Source organism: Drosophila mojavensis, unplaced genomic scaffold, assembly GCF_018153725.1.
Source record: "Drosophila mojavensis isolate 15081-1352.22 unplaced genomic scaffold, ASM1815372v1 contig_36, whole genome shotgun sequence".
Classification (NCBI taxonomy): Eukaryota; Metazoa; Arthropoda; class Insecta; order Diptera; family Drosophilidae; genus Drosophila; species Drosophila mojavensis.
Window position 1 is genome coordinate 4,801,466 of NW_025318858.1, and position 24,143 is coordinate 4,825,608.

The 24,143-nt window shown below is 38.5% G+C and overlaps 2 protein-coding genes across 2 annotated transcripts; both read left to right on the forward strand.

Annotated features, from left to right (window-relative positions):
• Positions 1-1,222: 1,222 nt before the first annotated feature.
• Positions 1,223-22,911, forward strand: LOC6575997. The gene is given in 7 exon segments (XM_032729010.2): positions 1,223-1,976; positions 5,655-6,724; positions 13,755-13,957; positions 15,409-15,544; positions 20,460-20,722; positions 21,222-21,348; positions 21,490-22,911. Coding segments are annotated over 6 exon segments (1,143 nt in total). The 5' UTR covers positions 1,223-1,976; positions 5,655-6,585; the 3' UTR covers positions 21,765-22,911.
• Positions 14,065-14,750, forward strand: LOC26527786 (PH domain-containing protein YHR131C). Its single transcript, XM_015164917.3, has one exon. The coding sequence runs from the start codon at positions 14,175-14,177 to the stop codon at positions 14,643-14,645; it is 471 nt and encodes a 156-aa protein (XP_015020403.1). The 5' UTR covers positions 14,065-14,174; the 3' UTR covers positions 14,646-14,750.
• Positions 22,912-24,143: the final 1,232 nt, after the last annotated feature.

Below are 24,143 nucleotides of genomic sequence, written 5' to 3' on the forward strand. Positions count from 1 at the left end.
AGTTTTGGCCAAGTTTTGAATTCACTCGCCAGCAGTCAGCACTTTTGCTTTTTGTTTGCCCTAATGATGCGTGCGTATTGTTGTTGTTGTTATTGCTGTTATTGTTGCTGTTTTAGTGCATGCAACTACAATATATCTGCCAATGTGGACATTTAATGCTCAATAAGTATTTGAAGAGCAGTCGAGTTGTTATTTGTAGCCATTGTTTGTTTGCTGAAATTGAAAGCCGATTGCTCTGAGCTAAGCAGTCAATGAATTGTATTTAATGAGATACAATGATGCATTATTTATTGCTGCTGTTTATGATGAGCTCATGTCTCTATGCAAATGGAAGCAATGCGCTTTAAATTGCAGGCTGATAGACTTAGAGAATGTGATATTAATGGAGATTCGTACTACACGCTATAATCAGGATTATAATGCTTAAAGAATATTTTTATGAATACGGAAGCTAGATTTAATGCTGGTTTAAAGGAAATATACATAACAAAAATTACATAAATAATAAATTAAATAATTAAACTTTTTTAGATTAATATTATGATTAGTATCAAATAATATGATTGAATATAATATATTTAATATAATGTAATATAAACAACATGTATATAATAGAGCAAAAATGATATATTCGAATTGCAAATTAAATTTATAATTTTCAAGATTTAACCTATTATTTATATAAAATTACTTAATTTAATAATATATATATATTTTTATATTAAATTTTAATAAGAAACTTATACTACTATCTTCATATATATTAATAATTTCCCACTATTTTTCAAAACCTAACAGCCAAAGAGCTACTAACGGCAATGAAACAAAATGGAATTGAAATATAAGAGAGAAAGCAAGTCGCCTCTCCACACACACACACACACAGACAGAGTCAGACCAAAGCCGAGCACAGCTGAAACGACCTTCGCTTCGTGCAAATTCGCTCAATCGAGCGCACTCTCTCTCTTCATCTGGCATCTGGCATCTCTCTCACGCTCGGCAGCTGTCTCGCTCACTTGCTCGTTGCGTGCGCTTTCGCAACCTCAGACAACGCGAAACAGAGTTTTGGATGCGAGCACACACATATATGTTTGTATATGTATATGTATATATATTTGCAGTTTTTGGGCAAGTTGGCTCGGCTTTTCTTAGCCCCACATCCGTTCGGCTGAAAGTCGTGCGTGCGGCCCAAGTGGAAAACCAGGTAATGAGGAGAGCAAAGCTTTTAGTCTTGCTCGGTTATTGGTGCTGTGTGGTTGAGACGACGACAGGCGCTGCGAAGACCGACAGAAGAAGCGACGACGGCAGAAGCGACGACAACGACAACAACGACTACGATTCCCAGTGTCTCAGCATGAGCGTGTGTGCGAGAGTGTGTGCGGGTGTGCGTGTGTGAATTAGCAGTGAAAAGGCTAAATTAGGTGTGTGTGCATATGATGGGGCAAAAACAAAACTAAAACAAAAACTAAAACGAAAACTAAACTGAAACACGTAATAAGAACTCCGTGAGTGAAGCACTGCATTAAGTAAAAAGAAAAACAAAAAATAGAAAAGAAAAAAAAAAAAAACAATCCCGAGTGGCATTCACATTCACGTGTTGTTGCTGGCTCGTCGTTTGACAAATTAAAATGCATAAATTATGAATGAAAGTACCGTTACGTGCGTGACAACTAATAATTTGTTATTATTCTAAACGCACGTGGCCAGCGCTCGAAACACTTCGCGTCAACTCTAACTTGGCAGACAAGGCCAACAGTGAACTGGGGAAGCGAACAGCCCCAACTACTCAATAAGCCGAAACAAACAAAAAATATGCCAATTGCCGGCAGCGGCTCAGAGGCAAAGCTGCCTTTTCATTGCCAACATCGGCGACTTCCTGGCCACAAAGCATAATAAGACGCAACAATAACAGCAACAGCAATAGGTGAAGAAGCAGCAACAACAACAACAACAACAGTCAGCAAGTGAGCATTCGAGTGAGTCGCACAACTTAAGCCATATTTCCCTTGAGGGGGTCACTCTGCTGGCCAGGATGCTCTGCACCATTTTTTTTCTTTTACTTTTTTTTTTTATTTTGGTTTTTTCGTTACAAATTTCTGCAAAACTTTTATGCGTAGTGGGCGCGCCTCAGGTGTCAAACATAAATTACAATAATTATGAAATTCTAGCTATAAAACGGCCAGAAAACACGGCCCATTTATCTAGCCCCGAATTGCGGCCATTTATGGGCCCAATTAAATAGTACGCTGGGAAATATATTTAAGGTAGCTTAAAGTAAATGAAAAGTTTGCCTTTTTATTGAAGTGAAGAGATGGCATATTTTGGTTTACATTTTTAAATTAATTACATAGTTGAGAAGGGTGACAATAGAGTTTGACCATGTCTAAGAGTTACCTATAATTGAAAATAATGACATTTATTATTACTTTAGTAGTTAAAATTATTATTGCAAAAAAAAATAAAATAAAAGCGCCTCATATGTATTTTTAAAATATATTTTTATTTATGTATATTTTCTATATATTACATATAGATATATATGTTAGATATAAATATTAATTTAAAAACTATAAATATAAATTTAAAAAAAAAATAAAGTAAATTAATAAAAGTAAAAAATCAAACTTAATAATAAAAGGCAAAATATAAGTAAAAATATTTATATAATTTAAAATAATAATAATAATAATAATAATATTAAGGAAGGCGTATATATAATATTTTTTAATAATTTACATATCATATAATTAATCATTTTATTCTTTTTTTTTTCTCATTTTTCTAGATTTAAATAATATTAATAATAATAATAATAACATTATGTTTCTAAACTATTAAATTATTGATTTTTTTTTTTTTTAACATCTAGCTCAAAATAAATTTAATAAAGTATTTTAGGCTTTCAATCAAATTTCTTTAATTTTGTCTTTATTTATTTATTTTTGCAGTAAATAAAAATTCTTAACGTTAGATACGGTTGCCTTTGGTAGAAAAAAATCATAAAATAAATTCCTAAGCACCACAGCTATGTGCTTATAGTGTGGCTAAAAAATTTTACAAAGATAGAAAACTTTGCATCCATTTACAAAAATTATATTCTTTTGTCAATATTTAAATACATATGAAATCTATATTTAATCGACTAAGCCTGTTGGTTCCTTAAATATGCTTTCGTCTGTATTAAGTATTTAAATTCGAAGCATTTCTTTTGTGTAGCAGCTCAAGCAAACATTTTAAAGCAATGGCAGGCTCAAATGCCTGCGAAAGGGACATCAGTGGCCATGGCCACACACACAGAGGCAGGCAAAAATAAATGGCCTGGCTCAGTCAGTCAGTCAGTCAGTCAGTAGGTTTGTCACTCAGTCAGACAGTCATTTAGTCACTCAAGCGCTCATTGCCTCAGTCGGCACACAGCCGAGCTTGGCCTACATAGCAGCACGCATTTAGGCGGTGCGTGTGTGTGTGTGTGAATCTGTGTGTGTGTGTGGAAGTGCTTGAATTGTGGATGCCTTTGTTTGCAGCATGGCATTGAACACGGCAATCGAAATATGGCTGCTTGGCTTTTCCGTTCTCATGACTTTAAACAAAATTTAAAATATGAACTGTGACCCACGTGGCGTATGGGTAATTTAATTTAATTAAGACGCTTGCCAAGGCAGCACCCGCGAGCAGCAGGAGCAGCAGGAGCACCCACCAGCGCATGTGAGTGACCTCTGTGCAGCTGTGTGTCCTTCGTCTTGTGTCCTATTCTTAGAGCTGTCGCTTCGGTTATTTGCATATTTAACAAAGCGTCGCCATTCTGGCCACATAATTAATTATGCAAAAGGCTGAGAAAAACAGAACTTGACTATGTAAATGGCTCGTGGTATTCCATGTTACTTAGTTGTACATATATATACACCCTGAGCCATGCCAAGCCTTGCCTCGCACCGTGGTCCAACAACTATTTTGCATAAGCCACTCCATCGGCTGGCATGTGCGTGAATCTTGGCTTAAATAGCTGACAACAAGGTGCTAAAATTATTCATGGCCTCTAATTACATAACATGATTTCATTTGAAAAGTTTATTCAGCCTCTGTCACGGTGTCTCTCTCTCCCTCTCTCTCTCTCTATCTATCTATCTCTCTCTCTTTCTCTGTGTGTGTGCGATTTCTTATGTTTGTTTAATTGATTTTATGTAAATGAAATTTCAACCGAGTAGACGCAAACAAAACAAATGCCGAGCTCTAGTCATATCTCGCTTTTGAGACTTTGAGATTTGCGAACAAATATTATTAATTTATGTGCGTGAGCTTGTCATTCGGTTCTTGAGCAGCTTAATTGAGTTTGGTATCATAGCAGTCGAATTAGTCGCCAGCTAAGCAAAGCTTGTTCAGTCACAACAATACACTTTAATTGCCATTGAATGCAGTGTGTGTGTGTGTGTGTGTGTGTGGGTATGCCACTCATTAATTAAATTCTACAGTCAATTGATGTCTTAGCTGCGATTAGATATCGAATTACGAGCTGCAATATTTTAAGTGAATTTTGTCAGTATTAAATATATTCATTTGAAATTTGTATAATTGATATTCAGTATTCATGAGAAGACATCAGAATACAAAATTATGTTACGTTCAGATGTTTTTCTCTGTATGCGATATTCGAGCATGATATTGTTTAGAATAAAGGATAGTGCAATCGGTAGTAGAGTAGAACTCTCATAGTTCTTATTTCGGTAATATTCAATGTGTTGTAAAGTCTTCTAGAATGGCTAAAAACTTCCAGCTCTGCTGCCGAAGCTCTCATAGATTTCTATTCAGCATCAAGCAAACTGAAGAAGTGCTTGTATTTTCTTGTCTCTGGCTATGATACCAAGTAAATATCCTTTAAATTTTTTTTATTCCTGAAGGCGCCTGTAAAAAACATCTTTAAAAACATAAATCGTATATTATTATATGATCATTATTCTTAACATCACCAAACCTTATAAATCTGCGAGCTTTAGATTCAGAAATGTATACAATATAGACATAAGGCCTCATACCAAAATTTGGTAACCAAATATATGATATACCAGATATATAAAAAAAATAAGAAATAAAAAAATTTATATGTTGACGATTAAGATCATGTTGATTTGCCAAATAATAAGGATTTCACCTGAAATTTGTTTAAATAATATCAAGAGCTTGAATTTTTTGGCCATATTACAATTCGTTTCTTTTTTTTTTTTTCAAGCTATCGAGATATCAATATAATATTGTATAATAAACCAATTGGCAAACATTGTTCTCTGCTGTAAGAGTTATTCTTTGAATATATCTCAGTTGAAGAGCTTGATCCCTATAGCTATATACGTCTGTCATAAATTTTATCAACTGAAAACATAATATGATGAGCTGCTGCAAGATATCAAGCTTGAATTGTCATCTTAATCATACTTCAAAAATACAGATAACATTTCAGTTTTCCTTGTTTGTCAAGCCATTAAAATATTTCTATAAAGAACATTCTACATATCCACACAGAACTTTCCTTTAACACTCGTATTAATTGCTCGACAGCCCCCACAAATATATTAAATAAAATACTCCAAACCTCTTTCCCTAATCTTAATAACATAATACGAAGCGCATGTCATGAAATGACTCTGAATTCTCTTTCCTTGCAGCTCTCAAATTCTACGACTTTGGCTTTGAGCCCGTTGCCATATGCGATTTTCCTGGAAATGTGAAAATTGTAATTTTTTGACGATGCTTCAATTAATTTAACCGCACGCATTAGCAACAACAAAAACAACAGCAGCAGGGAAAACTGTAATGAAAAAGGAAGCAAAGACAAACGCTGGCAAATAACAGACGAACGCAAATTGCTGAACAAACACTGGCAAGACGCATGTAAATGTAAATGTAACTGTAGCTGTAACTGGGAAGGTGTATTTGTGAGTGTGTGTCCATGCCTCTGTCTGTGTGTGTGTATGTGCATAGAGCGCCTAATAAGAAGAGCAAATAGCAACGAGCGCGTGGAAAATAAAAATAAATACCAAACGACAAAACGCAGGCCACAGCTAAGAGCAGCCAAAGGAAGTAAAGAAAGGGAGCAGCAGAAGGAGGAGCAGGAGCAGGAGCAGGAGCAGGACATTGGATCCTGGGCTGGGTGACGCGTTTCCTCGTTGGCGGTCAAGGGAAATTTATTGCAATGCGCAAATGAGACAACAACAACAACGACGACAGCAAAACTAAAACGCAAAGCAAACACCAGTAAAAGCAGTCAAAGAAGAAAAAGTGAAAGAAAATAGAGAACAAAAAAAAAAAAACATACACACACATATACACTAGCTGCGTGCCCCGAATTGTGGCGAAAGAAAAATAACCGAAAAAAATTCCGCAACAAATTGAAAAATTAAAGTTTCACCAGCGCCAGCGTCAAGCAACAACCGACGAAAGAAGCAACTTGGCCAAAAGTGTTACAAACAGCCACCAAAAGAAGAGAAACCAAAATAAGTACACTGCCAACAGCAGCAGAGAGGGAGCAGGAGAGAGAGCGGTAGAGGGAGGGGTATACAGGGAGAGTGGAGCTACGGAACACATTAATGCAACAAAATGGGTGCAACTTTGAATAGACGACGACGTGGCCGTTGCCTGCAACTGAGCGCCGGCTGCTGGTCCGCCGCCTCCTGCTATACAACGTGCAGCCCGCTGCTGCTGCTGCTTCCTCTGCTGGCACTGCTGAGTCCTGCGGGTGAGTAGTCGAGGGGGTTGCCGAATGTTTATTTAATTTATTAGCAACTTTGGCGAACGGCAACGGCAACGGCAACGCCAGCGCCAACGCCAACGTCACCAACAACAAACGCGCTGTGCACAAAAATTGGCCCAGAAGTTTTGGCTTTTTTGTCGCCACGCCCATTGGGAGCGGATGGGGTGGCTGGGCGTGCGGGCAAATATTTTAGCCAACAATATTAGTTTGTGCCAGACCACAATTTGACGGCCTCTAAGAGCATATGCTGCCGCATGCTGATACTTTGCTTACGAGCACTTAATCGATTTAAGGCCTGCGCTCGGCGCGCTACGCCAAATAACTTTGACAGTTGACAGAGCCACAGCCAGAGCCACATCCAGAGTCAGAGTCAGAGTCAGAGCCAGAGCCAAAGTCTCAGCCACAGCCAGAGCCAGAGCCATTGAGATTCTTCGAATCCGGCGCAAATCTCAGCAGACATTGGCAAACGATAAACTTTGTGGCATGTTTTAACCCTCTTCAGGACCTTCGTTCCGTTTCGGCGACCGACTTGACGCATTAATCTGAACTTTGCCTTACTTATTTTTAATTAAGTTCATCAAACTACTTGAAAATATAAACAACATTAACTGCCAACTGGGCCATAAAGCCTGCCAATTCGATTGGCATTGAAACCGAGTGAATTTCGGGGTCGCAAATTTGAGAATGTCATTTCATTTTCGGTGTAGGAAGACGGAACATTTCATTATCTAAGAGCTGGCAGGGAGTGGAATGGCAGTGCCTTTAAATTAATTACAAATTATTCATGTTCAAGCCATGTGCTGTATATGTATGAGTATGATGTATAAGTATATGTGATGTATAAGTAATAATAATAGCTTATTGTGCTTAAACTTATATATTTACTTCTATTCATAAAGCTTTGCTTTGACTTTGATATTTTTTCATACCCAATTAGATTTTTTGATATAACTTTCGTACTCGTCTATAGCTTATATTTTAATTGAAACATATATGAAAGGCAAGGTTTGATTCTTTTAATCGTATTGCTGAAAGGACTTGAACAAACGATTCTCAGATTATCATTTAATTGAGAACACAAATTATTAAATAAATTAAAAACTAGTTTAAGGCAATTTGTATTTCCAGATTTTTTACTTATTTAAAAAATTGTACAAGTTATTAAAAATAATTCCTTTACATTATAATATAAATTAAGACCTGTTTTATACGTTTCTTTATACGTGACGTATACGCAATGCGGGCTGTGCGCTTTAAGGCCTAATGGCTTCCATTTGCCCCAAAACGGTTCTTCATTTCATATTTCTTATTACAGTTTTTTTTTTTTTTTTTTTTTTTTCGTGAAACACTTAATTAAGTGAATCGCTCTGCCTGGTTTGTTAGTTTTTCGAGCACTTTGGCAAAAGTTTGGCCGCCGCAGCATTTAATTAAATAAATAAAAGTGCGTAACTTTTTCCACGCAATATTAATTTTTTTTTTTTTTTTTTTTTTGCCTTTGCCTTTGCCTTGCAGTTGTCAAAGCAAATGTTTTAGCTGTTTGGCAACTCACTCAGAGTATGTTTTTTTTTTCTCTCTCCCTGACTGACATATAGAGTCGCGTCTAGACAGCTAGCAAAGAAAATTGGAATGAAAATGATTATTGCGACCGGGCCACTTAATTGCGTCGGAAAGCGCGTTCACTGAATTATAGATAAAAATCTTACTTACAGTTATTACGTGGTCACGTACGCATGTCCAGAGAGCCAACAAAAAAAAAAAAAAAAAAAAAAAAAAAAAATGTGCAGAGTGTTGAGGAGTGAGCAAGAATAATAGAATTAAGCAAACGTGGCTAGCAGCATAACAGTATAACGGCAAACGAGCTTCGGCAAAGGAAACACAAATTTATTGGCAGCACATGAAACTAATGCCAAAGGACACGCCGAACTGTATTAAAGCAAAGCCGATGGCAAAATGCGACAGATTGTTAACAAGCATATTGATAAATTAGCTTAATCAATTACAAGAATTTAGTCAAATTAATTGGGTTTGCTATGACAAGCTTCACTGTGGCTGGCTGCTGCTAATTAGCGCCCGAGAGCATGTAACTATAATTTAAACTTTGCCACTTTGCCACACAGACGTGTGTCAAACGTTTCCAAAGAGTCCGACTGCACTAGCTGGACATGTAATTAATCATCAAACGTAAAATTGATGTTTTCAATTTAATTGAATTAATCGATGGCGTTTGGCTGACTATTGTTATGAGTGGAACTGAGAGTTGAGCTGGGCTTTTGCCCACAGCCAGTGCAAAAGTCGAAATGAATTTTAATTGTATTATTACAGCTGTTGCATGCCAAGATATGTGTGTGTGTGTGTGTGTGTGTGAGTGCTCTTTAATTGATATACTAATTAAAGAAAATAGGCTCTGTTGTATTTGGCCAACAGGTCAGTTGACAATGATCAATTCAGTTTATTGCTACAGCTGCCCTGATTTATTTTCTGCCCAATTTCACATGAGCCAAGCATCATTAAGCCTTTTGGGCATTGCTATTATAATTTATATTAATTAGGAGCACTCTATTAATTAATGTGTCCAGGGAATAGCCACAAATGAAATGCGCTGTTCAGTCATTTGCTTAGGCAGCGCATAATGCAGCAGGTCAGGCATTCATAAGGCCGCCCGCCCTCCTCCCTCCTGTTCCAGGCAACGGAAAATGACAAACATAACTGCGCTGCATTGTTACTTGCTTTGTGGTTTTTTGTATTGTGTGGCTGTGTTTAAGTCGCTGGCTTTGGCCATTTTCATAAGCTGCCTGCAAATCGATGACAAACTTTTCTCGACGGCTGCCTGCAAATATGCAAATGCAAGTGCGCCTGCAATGCAGCAAAGCGACGAGGAACGTGCTCCACTTACAGCAACAACTGCAATAATAACAGCAACAGCAACAGCAACACCAACAACAACGGAACGCACTCATCGTCAAAGAAAACCAGCCTGACAGAGAGATAAACACATACACACACACACACATACACACACAGAGACATAGACTGGCTCACCGACTGAAACATAGACAATGGACAGCTTGTCCTCGTTTTTGTTGTTGCTGTTCCTGTCGCTGGAGACTGAGACAAACTTCCGCCTCTGATTGCAGATTAAGCACGTTTCAGGCGTCTGCCTCGGCCGGCGCCTGAACGCCTGCCAGGGCTCTAAATTGATGCGTATTGATGCTGCAGGCGTCGCGCTATTATACACATACACATATACATAAATACATATATATATACATATATAGCTGTGTATTTCCTCAAGGCTTTGCATCCGGCCCAACGCTTCGGTCCGACCACCAAATCAATCTAAATTATCATCTCAGCTGCATTACGTTTATGGCTCTCAAGTTTATCATAAATTCTATATTCATATTCCAGCCTGTCATAGCTATGCAAATCCAAACAACAGCAATGACACCAATTAGTTGAAAGTTTGACCTCTTGCAGTGCGAGAACTTAAAGCGTGACTCGACTGGTTTCCTCTAGCCATTCAAAGTATGCTAAAATATTCGATTTAATATTCAAAACAAATAACTGTTTGCGTATCGGCGACTGCTGCTGACGCTTGCTACATTCGCATTCATATTCTCGCTTGATTCTATTTGATTTTGCCTGCGTTTGGCATTTGGCTGCGGGCCGTAAATTTAATCATTTAAAATCAACAATAATAAAACACGAAACTTTTCCTCAACTTCAATTTTAGCTCCAGCTTCAGTAAGGTCGTCGTGATTAGATCGTAACTCTGGCATTTACACGACATCAAATGGAAAACATTTCCAGTGAATAATCCACTGCACCCGCGTTCCCCAGAAAACCCCTACGGTTACGGCACTCCTTAATTAAGCACCGCGTTAGATGACAAAAACTTTCCATGTTGCATAGTGTTGCTTGTCTGTTGCTGTCTCAATAATTAGTCAAGTTGACCCCGTACGGTAGCTTCAGTTGACTTGTCGTCACGACTGCCTCACCTGGCACTTGTCAAATTTATTATTAAATCAAAAGCGACAACAGAAAAGCTGATTAGATTAAATTTCCCTGTTGGGTGGCTGACATTTGTACGATGTTTAATTGGAGTCGAGCAAGAGGAGTGGAAGAAAAGAAGAATAAGAATATTTTCATTAAAAATTGTTAAAGGTTCAACAGAAAGCGAAGTTTGACCATGAATCTGGGCTAATTCTACATTAGACAATGAAAAACTGAAGCTTCAATAGAACAAAATATTTTTTCAATCATAATAAACATTCATTAAAGTTTTATTTCATTTTTTTATTGTGTGTAGAAGCTGATTTTAAACTTTTAAATAAAACAATTAAATGCTTAATGCAAAGTGTCGCCAGTTTGCGAGCGAATGCAACAAAAATATAGCATACTTTTACGCGCCATTTAAATTGCAATGCGCTGGGATTATTCACGGCCACAGTAAACACGCATTGCAATGTTAAAAGTTGCAAAGAGCTTAATACTTTAAGTAAATAAGTCTCTAGTATGAAAAGTAAATTAATGTGCAGCCACTTTTATACTTTATTGTTTCAATAAACAGCGCTATCAAAACTTAATTGTATTTATTCGCGGGCGAAACAATAACTTAGCACTCTGATGCTTGTTTATGTGCCCAGACATAGCAAAAGTTCAAGGATATTCGAGAAATAATATACAATACAATACAGCAATTGCAGTAGACAGTCAAATTGCTAAGAAATAGCCAAGAAAATGCGCCAAAAATGTCCTTTAGCCAGCAAACGAGCTCAACAAAGAGTAGCATACTTTTGCGCGCCTTTCACAACGCACTTTGTTGGAAAGTTGGGTAGTTGAGAGTGCATAATACTAAATCATACTTATGTCATAAATACTTGGCTCAAAGTGTCCGACACACACATGCACGTGCATATACATACACACATACACAATCAAATGACGCCGCTGTCGCCGCCAAGCGGAAGCGGCATTCAAAGGCCAGCCTCTCAGCTGGCACTGCAGCCGCTTCCAGCTCGGCTCCTGCTGCTGCTGCCTCTGATGCTTCCTCTGCTGCTGCCTCTGCTGCTGCTCCGTTTCCACTCCCACACCGGTGCCGTCATCGTCGTCGGCACTTTAATGGCCGCGCTGTTTGCCTTTGTGCATTGTGCGGCTCGCTTAGCTTTTGTGCGCGTTTGTTTTGCCGCCAAAGGCGAGAGCGAGTGCTGGGCAAAGCCCGCACAAAAAGTCAAATGCCTTCAATGCGGCCGCTTCCTGGCGCTTAATGAAAATCCTTATATGTCTGTGTGTGTTCAGTTATTTTTAGCTAACTGCCAACGCACCGCATTATGAAATATTTATAGAGCGCTCGCATCAAAGCGCATTCTATAAATATTGTTGATTCCCCAATGTTCAATTGCCCTTTTATTTGCGGCTTGTTTCACTCAATCTAATTCCCCTGATATTGGCAAATGACGTCATCTCCCGACTAGCTGTCAGTGCTAAGCACTTGGTCGTTGGGCAAACGAGCGGGGAATTCAATTTTCCGCAGAATCACAAAGTGGGAAACGAAATCATTATTGTAAAAGCTTTTCTAAAAATGTAGCGAAAAAGAGCTACTACAATTCAGTTAAATAAGCTGCAAAAATATTATTTATAAAAATAATTTTTATAGCAACAAATAGTTTGATAGTGGGTCTATACGATACTGGTTTCATCGAATCATCAGCTCGATTGTTTTCTAATTTCAATAATTTAATTTCAAATTTAATTCCTTTTTACTAATTTGATTTATTTAATTATTTTTGAATTTTAGGTTTTTTTTTGCATAACATTATTATTGATAATTTTTCAAAATAATTATTTTTATTTATTTATTTTTTTTTTCTTTTTGGACCTCAGAATTATTTATAGTATAATATAATATATTTATTTGTATAAGTATTATTTAACAAAATTTATTTTATTTATTTATTTACTATTAATATATATATTAATATAATATTATATAATATTGCTATCTGTCTTGCGCTAGCCATTAAATATAATTTTCATTTATACTAAAAAAAAAATTAAAAATTTAATTATATTCTGTTTCTTCTAAAGACATTTCAACTGAGCCTAGATGACACTATAGTTAAATTTTGACAGCCTTATAGTTAGGTATCGATAGTCAACTATAGTTTGGTATCGATAGTTATCTATAGAACTATGTATCTCCCCTGATTCTCTTAGGCCTAAATACTATTTTATTTGCAAAAATAGTATATTTTGTGTGACTTGACTATTATGCATATAAGAAAGAATCTAAAGAAACTCAATGTCTATGCTTATCTCTAGGCATGCTATAACAACTATTTCAAACATTTCAGAATTTATATGCGGTGCTGTTGCTTTTTCTTCTGCTGCTGCTGTTAGGCTTTTCTCTTGCTGCCTTTGTACAGCATTCATTTTGGTGCAATATTAATTTCATATCTTGATTTTCGTGCCATAACTTTGACCCAAATTGTCTAAGTCTACCTATGCAGGCCTTTTGTGTACGTTTAAAAGTCGACAACTTTTCGTTTCGTTTCGTTTCGTTGTCTCGCACACAACTTCTTGGCAGCAGGCCCTCACCAATTCCCCATCCCCCCCTCCCACATACACCATCCAGCAGCCCCCATTCTGTTGAACTGTATTCCATAGCCTGGGCACGTTTTGCACGTCTTCAAGTTGGCCGCTTTCATTCTCTGGGTAGCTCGCATTGTGTTGTGTGGGGCCAAACAAAAGCGCATTGTCTTCGGCCCGACTAGCGGATTTCTTTCGATTTCCTTGACTTTTATGCACTCGCTGCGAGTTATTTATGGTGCTGGCATTGATCGGCGCACAGAGCAAGCCAGAGAACCCGAGAGCCCAAGAGCTGCCACGTCTTTGTTTCAATGCCTGTTAAAGGAGCTTTAAATTTACACTCCGGTTAATCGAGTCGTCTTTCTCTTTAAATAACTCTTTATCTAACTCTCACTCTCATTCTCGTCTTATCTCTCTCCCGTTTTAGTGGATTGCCTAACCATGACTGAGATTCGTATACCGAAGCACATTATGCGACATGAGGACGCCGTTCTGGGCTGCAAGTTCGACCTGGATGGGGAATCGCTGTACTCGGTGAAGTGGTACAAGGATGGGTTCGAGTTCTATCGCTATGTGCCGCGGGACATGCCGCCCGGACAGGTCTTTCCGCTGCCCGGCGTCGATGTGGAGGTGAGTCTGTCTGTCCATGTTTACTAATCGGATTGGATGCGATGAATTCCATCGAGTAGGCGGATGCTTTTTTTTTTTTTTTTTTTTTGTTTATTTATTTTTTCTATTCGGCCCTTGTGAGGCGTTGTCAAAGTCAATTACGAGAAGCCCGTTGAGCAGTCAACTGGCAGGAAATATATTCGTTCGTTAACAATTTCGGAAACTCGACTCGATTTCAATGTACTCCAAGAATAAATCGAAACTGCTGCAGACGCTGGAGGAGTGTGTGCCGCCACTCAGCCACGAAGATGCCATCGGAATGATTGCCCAGATGGTGCGTCAGCCGATTAGCAATCCCATCGAGGCCGGCCTGCGCCTGGGCAGGATCGAGAAGGAGCACAACATCATGCACGCGGAGAGCCAACTGAAACTACACGCGGCCATGGAGAGCTTCGATGGCGCGGCCCTTGACAGCGCCCTGCCAGTCAGTGACAAGGAGCTGACTGAATTGGCCGAGGTGGCGGCGGAACTGGACGACGATGACGACGATGGCGCTGATGAGGACGACGAGGATGATGACGATGATGACATGGACGATGAGCTCGAGGATGATGATGATGCCGACGATGGCGACAACGCCGCTGCCCTTAAAAATGAGCGCCCCGCCGATCCCATGACGTTGTACAACCTACAAGAACGCATCCAATGAGCTGTGCAGTCGTGGAGTTTATGTTGGACAGTGTAGAGAATTTCAAAATTATTATTTAAATTAAATTGCGTTTGCCCATTGCGAGATATAAATATTTGACATTAATTTGATTTTGATTTTTATTTATTTACTTCAAATTGATTTTATAATATATATATATATATTTTTTTTGCTTTTCCACTCTTAAGTTTTATTTTACCATTGAAAAACTATTGAAAAACAGTGTATAAAATCTTCAAATTTGTATTTAAATTAAATTACGGGTACTCTTGCGAGATATGAATATTTGACTTTATTTATTTTTAAATTATTATTATTTTTTTTTTATTGATTTTATTAGATATAGTTAGAGGTTTTTGGGTTTTCCCGTTGAAGGCCTTAAATATTTCTCTTTAATTTTTCTTTTCGAATTTTCTCTTTACTTTGGATTTCTAAGACTTCTACTATGGACGCAGGCAGCTATTAAATTTATGTTGGACAGTGTAGAGACTTAAAAAACTTTTATTTAAATTATAATTGCATTTTCCCATTGCACGACTCAAGTATAGAACTTTTATTATAATATTTTTTCTTCTCGTCCTTTCTCCTTAGTTTTGCTTTCAAAGGACATATTTTGCCAACTTGCAATCTTTCAAAGTTTCGAATGTCACTTTCTCTAACCAAGACAAGCGCAATATTTTTCTTTGGCCTCTCTCTACTTTTACTTTTAACATACTCGTTTATTCTACGACTGTTTGTGTTTTTTTTCCTTCTGCCTTTGCAGTTGCAGAACTCGACGGACATTGCTGTGGTGCTGCGCTCGGTCAGCCTACAGTCGACGGGCCGCTATCGGTGCGAAGTGTCCGGCGAGGCGCCTTCGTTCCAGACAGTTTCCGGTCACGAGGACATGATTGTTGTGGGTAAGTGCAAAAGAGAAGGCGACAAGGGCAAAGAGGCAGAGACAAAGAGAGATAGAGAGAGAGAGAGAGAGCAGGCAAGATATATAGAGCAAGATTAATTGCTCGGCATGGACAAAGCGATGAAAAGTAATCTGTTTCTTTCAGTGGAACACAAATAAACACACACACACACACACACACACACAGAGGAAACTCATATATATGTATAAAATATTTCGCATTTATATAGTTTATGCTTTGGCATTGTTTCTCGCTGCGATTTACAAATTCTCAAGCATGAAACCTGTGCCAAAAAAAAAAAAAAAAAAAAAAAAAAGAAAACAAAGCTGAGAAAAAAGATAACATGCCAGGCAAGGCTACGCAGCCAGCCACTTGGCTAGTTGGGCAGCGTTCAACAACCTTCACACAGATACACACACACACACGCACACACATGCATGTAGCCTGCTTGTCTGTGTGTGCGTGTGTGTATTTTGTATTATTCTGTTGGCAAATTGCCCATGTACGTGATGCAATTCAGCTGCTCACTTACAGCTCCAGACCTGGATCCAACTATGGCTGGGCAGAGAATGGACTGGGCTGAGTTAAGCTGAGCTGGGCTGGGCTGGGCTGGGCTTGGGCTGGCAGTGGGGGCATTTGACTGGCTGTGCTGCAACTTAATTTGAAATTTTTGCGCAATCCAACAAAACATGGCGCAAAATATGGCAGAACGCAATATGAAAAAGTGCTTTGGGGAAAACTTAGAATAAACGTGTTTAATAACAGCCGCAACGGCCGGCGAAATGCCAGCAGCAGCAGCAGCAGCGGCAGCGGCAGCATCGTGAATAAATCCCAGTTGCTTTACGCTACTCGCTATTTTCGCATTTCGTATTTCGCATTTGCCAGCCCTTTCAAAACTGGGCTACAGTTATTGCAAACTTGATGCTTAGCACACTCACACACACGCAGCCAGACAGAGAGACAGACAGACGTGCGCTGGCAATGAGTGAACGACTAAGGAAATATCCTAGACATAAGAATAAATAGGCCTAGTATTGTATGATTTTATATAATATTTAGCTGTTCAAGAAATCGATAATTATCGATTGTTGTACAATGATAAACTGTGCAATACACAGGGGAATCTGACTAGTAAAAACTCTATATTCAATTTATATAATATAAAAGATAATACAAATCAGATAGATATTTTTGAGAAATTGACCACGCAATTTAGATAATGCACTGATATCAATTTTCATAAATTCTTACACGTTAACTGATATCAATTTTTTTAAGAATTATTATGATATATGGAAAAGATTTTTTTAGTAGGGGCTATTCGTGTAAAAATCATTCTACGTTTAGCTTTAAATAATCTAAGCTCTGACATCCTATGCATCCGGTATCCTATGCTATGCATTCAGCTGTGCAAATCGATATATGTATATCGATTTTTAAGGAACCTTTAAGAGCACGTTATGATAGAGAACTCGACTAATATAACTTAATTTAATAATTTAATATTAAAATGATATATTATACATATCACATCTAACACATAATTATATATAAATTAAATCGATATTTATCGATTTCTTAAGAGCTAAGTAATTACTTATAAAGTAAACTATATATATTTTCGACCTATTTTCGACTTTCACTTAGAGTAGTAAAAGTTGTCCGCTTGAGAATACTCGACTTAACAACACCGTTTCCACATTCTTCCTATACTCTCTTTACATATTTAATATTTGCAGCTCTACAAGCCGATATTTATCTACATTTATATGAAAGGAATGATTAAATAGTAATAGACTTATCTAAAGTAGAGTGCGGCAGTTGAGAATTCCGGACTAGTAGACAGTATACTTAATATTTATTTCATATTATTAATATTATTTATTTATATTTAGTATATTTAAGCATGCAGTATTAATTCTGTTATAAAAATTGTTATATATATTCCGATTATTAATTATTGCACTAATGCTCACTTAGTGATTAAATATAGAACATTAAATTAAGGCCGATTTTCCTAGAGTAAACGCCTTGCCCTAAATAAACTTTGAGCTATTGATGAATATAATTTTCAGCTTGAAATTGGCTAGACTTAAATAAACCATCAATACAGTACTTACCGAAATAGAGACTTATTAGTTTCAGACAGCTAAATGAATATTCAAATAAAAGTAAAAATAAATCGCCCTCAGCGTCTAAAATACTTGTGTTTTCTCACTCGGCAGCCGAGTTGGAGCTGAATGTTTACTTGCTGCGCATTCCAAATATTCATTTAGTTGAATATGTACTTGGGCATGGTGTGGGCAGAAGGGGGAGTGGCAGTGGGAGGAGAAGGCGGCCAACATCATTATGATTATGATTGACATCAGCATTGGGCCTCAATTGCTGGTCCCCAGGCAATTTTGTATTCATTTCCGTAAGGTGGGAGCGAGCTATCAAACCGTGTATATCGCATAATTAGCCCAACTAACTAACTGGCAACATATAAATGTATATATATATATGTATGTGTGTGTGTGTGCGGAGTCTGAGGGGTATGGGGCAATCAGAGCTGTACGCTTCCGCTTTGCTGGGGGAATTACGTTATTACTTGACTTTAATGTTTGCCAAGCGATCTGAATCGCAATTGGCCCGCGCGTCCCGGCTCAACTCTAAGCGGATTAAATCGACTGCGTTACGAGTGCAGCAGATCTATAAAGTTAATGAATCACCTGTTAATGGCAGCAGCCTAAAAAAAAAAAAAAAAAAAAAAAAAAAAACGAGCAGGCAGAGAAAAAATATCAAATGATTTAAATTGCCGGAATATTGAAATTAATGCAGCCGTATATGAAGGCTAACGTGGGTGTATGTACGTGTATGTGTGCGTGTGTGTGTGTGTGGGTGTACGGAAATAATTGAATGTGATTACTGGCGCAGAGAGCTAAATGACGAGGCGGAATACAGTTGACCCAGTTAGCGGGCTCAGATGGCTGCGCTGATAGCTTCAGCGGGGATAATTGAAGTGCAGGCGCGGAAATTGAAAACAGAAACGGAAAATATCGTCGACTGAGCAAAACTAGCATTGCACAGTTAATTAGATTATCATAAGCTGCAGACCGAGAGTCCGCTGACAGATTGATGTATCAGTATTGGGCCAGACACACACACAAAGGTTTTGTGAGGATTAGCAAACAAAAGCTCGAACAACTGCGAACATTCTTCAAGCAGTTTGAATAATAAACGAGAAATGGTCAAACAATTAGAGGCAATTGAAACAAGCAACCCAAACAAATGGCCAGCCGAAAAGGGTTTCGTTTGCTGAACAAAAGAAAGTGTGTTGCGAAATCATAATAAAAGACAGCAGCAACAGCTCAATCAATGTCGCCGCACATAAAAGACTGAAAATAATAATTTATGCAGCTGAATGGAGCGGGAGATAGAAAAAAAGGCAAAGAGAGAAGACAACAAAATAGTAAAGCAATGCAGCAAGGAAGCATACACAGAGAGAACATGCACAAAATATTCGTTTCGTTTCCTTTATTTCTTTTCATTTCATTTAATTCCTTTTCGCTTTCGCGTTTTCCTCAGTTTATTTGATTTGATTTTATTTTTGTCTCGGCACAAGGTCTTGCATTCATTATGGGACTTTCGCTGCGGGCGGTCGCGCGAGGCAAATTTAATACAAGAGCAATCAGGATTATTTTTATTATTATTATTGTTATGAGTATTATTATCATTATTAGGGCGCAACGGAAGCGCAATGCCAGCTGCAAAAGCACAAGGCAAAGATATTTTTAAGAAATGTGAGAGAACTGAGAAAGAGAGAGAAGCTGCAAAAAGATTATAATTCGATTGTGTAGGTATTTGTGTGCCTGTGTGTGTGTGTTTGTGTATGCTTGTGTCACCTTGCTGCAGTTCAACTTAAACTGCATCGCTTGGCTGGCTCTCGTGTCTGTCCAGCGGTTGAGTGACCCACTTGGCATACTTCCAGCTTCGAGTTAGACACAATAAGCAGAGAGCAAAAAAGCAAAACATATTTTTGGCAATTGTTGTAGCTTGCACTATGTGAGTGGCCAAATGTGTGATCTGTGCTTTAATTTAATTTAATTTCAATAAACGAAATGCTTGATTTTATGACTTGAAAAGTTATGCATATATAGCTTATTTATTGTGTAGAAATGCGGATGATCTACCTACAGATCAAGGGAGATACTGATTTATTATGATAACATTAAGCTCTTGAGATATTTTGTACGATTTTTTAATCGATCCTTAATTATTTTGAGAGAAAACAAAAGAATAATTGAGATCTACTTGTAAATTGAATTCTCTTAAAAATAGGAATGGAGAGCGAAGCACCAGTGCCGCGAGGGGGAGCGGGAGCTAATGGAGTGTATATCCCATCAAGCTTTGGGGAATGAGAATATTGATATATATAATTAATTTATATCAATTAATCAATTTTTTAATGTAATAATTAATATCAATAATTAATTAATTTATTTAATAATTGGAAAATCGAACACATTTATGTCAATTAATTAATTATTTTAATAATTTATATAAATTTTTATTTAATTAATTTAATATTTTATATCAATTTTAATTCATTAATTCAATAATTGGAGGAAAACTTTCGATACTGCGAGCCAGCGATAATCAACGATAGTTATTTAAAAAACATCGATAATTGTTGATAAAAGTCAAGAAATTAAATACCTGTCAAAAGTAGAGGTTTAGAATAAATATAAATCGAGAGTGAGAGAGAGAGAGATACAATAAAATGTATGCATAAAAAGTTATTCAAAATAGTTTGCATGCTATAGAGGTCAATGTGTGGCAAGTAGCTTTAACCAGGCCAGCCGCGAGTGCGGCTCATATTATTGGCTAATCGATGCGAGCAAGAGTACATTGTGCACTTATTTTCCATTTGCAGTGACGCCCAAGCATGGACCACAAATCACTGGCGGTCAGCCCCGATACCAAATTGGCGATGTGGTGCGCGTCAATTGCACTTCGGCGCCGTCGAAGCCCGTGTGCCATCTCAGTTGGCTGATTAACGGCATGCACGCGAACCGCTCGCTGTTGCGCCCGTACGAGCCGCTGGTGGTGGGGCGCGAGGGTCTCGAGGTGGCGCGCCTCGGCCTGGAGTTTCGTGTGCGCGGATGACATTTCAAGCACGGCGACATGAAGTTGAAGGTGAGTTATGGGGCCGCCCGGATCGGGCTTTAAGCTGATTACGGCCTCGAAATTGATACATTACGTTGCCCATAGCCCAGCGCCAAATGGCGGCGCCAACATTTTGATTCAATTTGCGGCTACATTACACGACAGCGCATGTTGATTACTATCTGGCGAGGGCGAGTGCACACACAGACACACACACACATATATATATATATATAAGTGTATATGTGTGTGCGTCGTAAAGGCCACAAAATTTCATGCACGACTTTTATGAGGCGACTACTGACCGGCTCGCTCTCTGCTGTGGCCGTTTGCATATTGCGGGTCATTTTTGGTTTATCAGAGCTCATCTTGTGTACATGTGTGTGTACGCGTGTGTGTGTGTGTGCGAGTGCCACAGTTAATGAAAGCATAAAACTTTTAGTGTGCGCCGTCAACGCTGGGGCACATTTGGTTCGGGGCAGAGATTTCATGAGTCAGTAAATAGCAGCCGCACTCTCTCTCATTGCAGTGTGTCGCCAAAATCTCGTCCGTCTACTGGCAGAGCAACGAGGAGAGCGTCGAGAGCGATAAGCATCAGCGTATACCTGTGCTGGAGTCCAGGGAGACGGTGCGGCAGCTGGACAAGTCACTGGAAGGTGAGTAGTCGAACGCATCATCAATCATACGCAGCGTGCAACAGTTGTCAACAGTGAATCAACTCTATTTACCCTCCCACTCTCTGTCTCTCTTCCCACTCTCTCTCTCTCTCTCTCTCTCATTGTCGTCCCCTAAAGCAGAGAAGCAGCTGAAGAAGAGTCGACGACCTGCGGCAGCCACCTCGGTCGCCGCTGCGGCCTCATCGGCGACGCGTGTGTCCGTCTGGCTGGGCTGCTCCCGGATATTAGCGTTCAAATCCATTGCACGCATTGCGCTGTACGCGCTGCCCGTCTTAATAGCATTCCTGTGTAATGCCGCCGACGGCCTCGGCCGCGGCAGCAGTAACAAGAGCAGCTGCTGCCAACATGACCGCCGCCTGTTGGTCCAATTAAGCGTATCCACGCCGTGCAGATAACAATTAACGAAGATGTATGACACCTGCCCGGGCCGGGCTGGCCGCGCAGCCCCGGCCAAACTCATTAAATCTGTGTAAATATTTCAACTACGCAAATGCACAAAACAGAAAACAGACCCTACACACACACACACACACAAACGCACATACACACACGCGCGCACAAAATAAACACATCAAGTATACGCCGCGTTCGCCGTGCGGTAAATCAAATTTTGCAGCTGCTTAGCTACTGTACATACATAAAGGACAGTTAAACATACATATACATACGTACATATATTTCGTATGTATATATACGTACATATATTTCGAGAGAGTGTGAAAGCGAACTAGCTCTGGCAATTCCTAGTTCCTTAGTGCCGGTAGAAAGAAATTGCTCAACGTTGTTACGCAAAAAATGAGTGGACAAATTCTATAAAAAATAAAAATAATGAAAAATAATATGTATGTATGCGACTACTTAATTAGCCAAACCCGTAAAAGCCTAGACCTAAGCATAAGCTAAGAAAAAAAATCTGTTAAAGCAAATCGGAGAATATATAGCACAGAATGTACTACAAATAGAGTCTTCACGTTCGATGCTTACGGCAAATAAAAGTCATAAAAAATAAAGAAAACATAAATGATATTGTATGGGTAGAGATCGAAACGCATAATTGTTGTAACTAATGTTATGATGCTAAGAGCTACAAAGCTGAAATAGAGCAAAAAGCAAGTAAGAATAAGTAACTCAAGATTAATAGGCAGCATTCAATAAAATATTTGAAAAACAAAAATATATCAGAACATAATAAAAATAAAATAAAAGAAAGATTTTTAGCTGCAAGTCGAGCAACTGTACATTTCCACAGAGTAAGCTAATTGAAAAGTAGGCATTTATATTGTACAGTTATTTTTCTCTTCTTCAAAGTAATATTTAATGTTTCACACAAACACACACACGCATACATATGAAATACACAAACATGTGCATGTCTTGCATGCAAAACTGTTAAATGTTTAAGCTAAGGCAAAATATGCAAAATATTTAGCAAAATATGTTAAGAACTTGATTAGGTTAAGTCTCTCAAGTGTTTAGCTGTGTAAATTATTATGTAATAATGAATGTTATTAAGTCTTTAACAAATAAAATGCATTGAAAATCCGTGTTGAATGTCATTGCGCTCGAAAGTAGGCAATCTTTTTTGCATAGCTTCATTTAAGCATTGCGCTCGAAAGTAGGCAATATTTTCTGCATAGCTACAATATATATTTGCCCTTAAAAGTAGGCAATGCTTTTCATACATACCTGCAGCTGAAACGAACTGGAATTATCATTGTCAGCGAACGTCCTTGCCGCCGCTTTATTGTTGCAGCCATTGCCATAATATCTCGCCTTCATTTTATTGTTATTATATTTACTTGTCGGATTTGCTGGCTATGCGCCGACCCTGTCGCAGCGCAACTTATTTTCTTTTCTTTTCTCTTTTTATTTTTTTTCATTTTTTTGCTGTCCCTCTTAATGCGGCACATTTATTTTGACTTATGCGCTGTGGGCGACTGGGAAAAAATGTACTTAGCAGCGCCGGAGTGGGGCGGGCTGCGTGTGGCATACTCTTGCAACATTTGATTACGTGTCGTATTTCAACGGATTGTATGATTGAATTTCGACTATGCGGTCGTGGTTGGTTGGTTGGCACACAGGAGAGCTGGGGTCCTCCCAATGGTGTGCAGCCTATCTGTCATTTGCTCAAAGGCTAAAGCGCTTAATGCGTACAGGACCTTTGACCTTTGCCTTATCTAGCGTAGCATCTCATTTGCGGTATGACTATATTCAGATAGTTACTAGGCCGATTGCTCCACTACTCGGTCCTGCTCCTCGCTGCAAGCACTTGAATATGCTTGGCGCAGATTAAACAGAATTACCTCGAATTGAATGCCTCGAGCAGACACATTTAAAGTCGTTGTAGCAATTAAAAATTATGAAAGCGCTGAGGCGCCAGCACGGATTCCGGCATGAGCTCGTGCTTATTTGCTTAATTTCACAGAGCGCATATGCACAAAAGGACATCAGCCAAAGCTGGCCCAGCATAATGTGGAGTAGCAGCGCAGGCTTTGCTTTGCTTTGCTGTCATTTTATTTTTGTATTTTTTTTCATTTTTGTTTTTGTTTTCTTTTTTGTTTTTTTTTTTTGTGTATATACTCTATATACTATATATATATATATTATCACAGCCACTTGCATTGCATTTTGTTTATATGCTTTTAATGCAATTAGCACGCTTTTCACTTTGATTTACGCCCAGGCGCCCGGGCGAAGTCTGAATGGCAGTCCAACTGACAAACTGTGCCCAAAGGGCGCTTTGTCTATCGAGGCACACACGAGTGCTTGCCAGT

What these genes read in the sequence shown, in the direction of transcription:
- LOC26527786 (XM_015164917.3), top strand. Translation starts at nt 14,175, where the DNA reads ATGTACTCCAAGAATAAATCGAAACTGCTGCAGACGCTGGAGGAGTGT.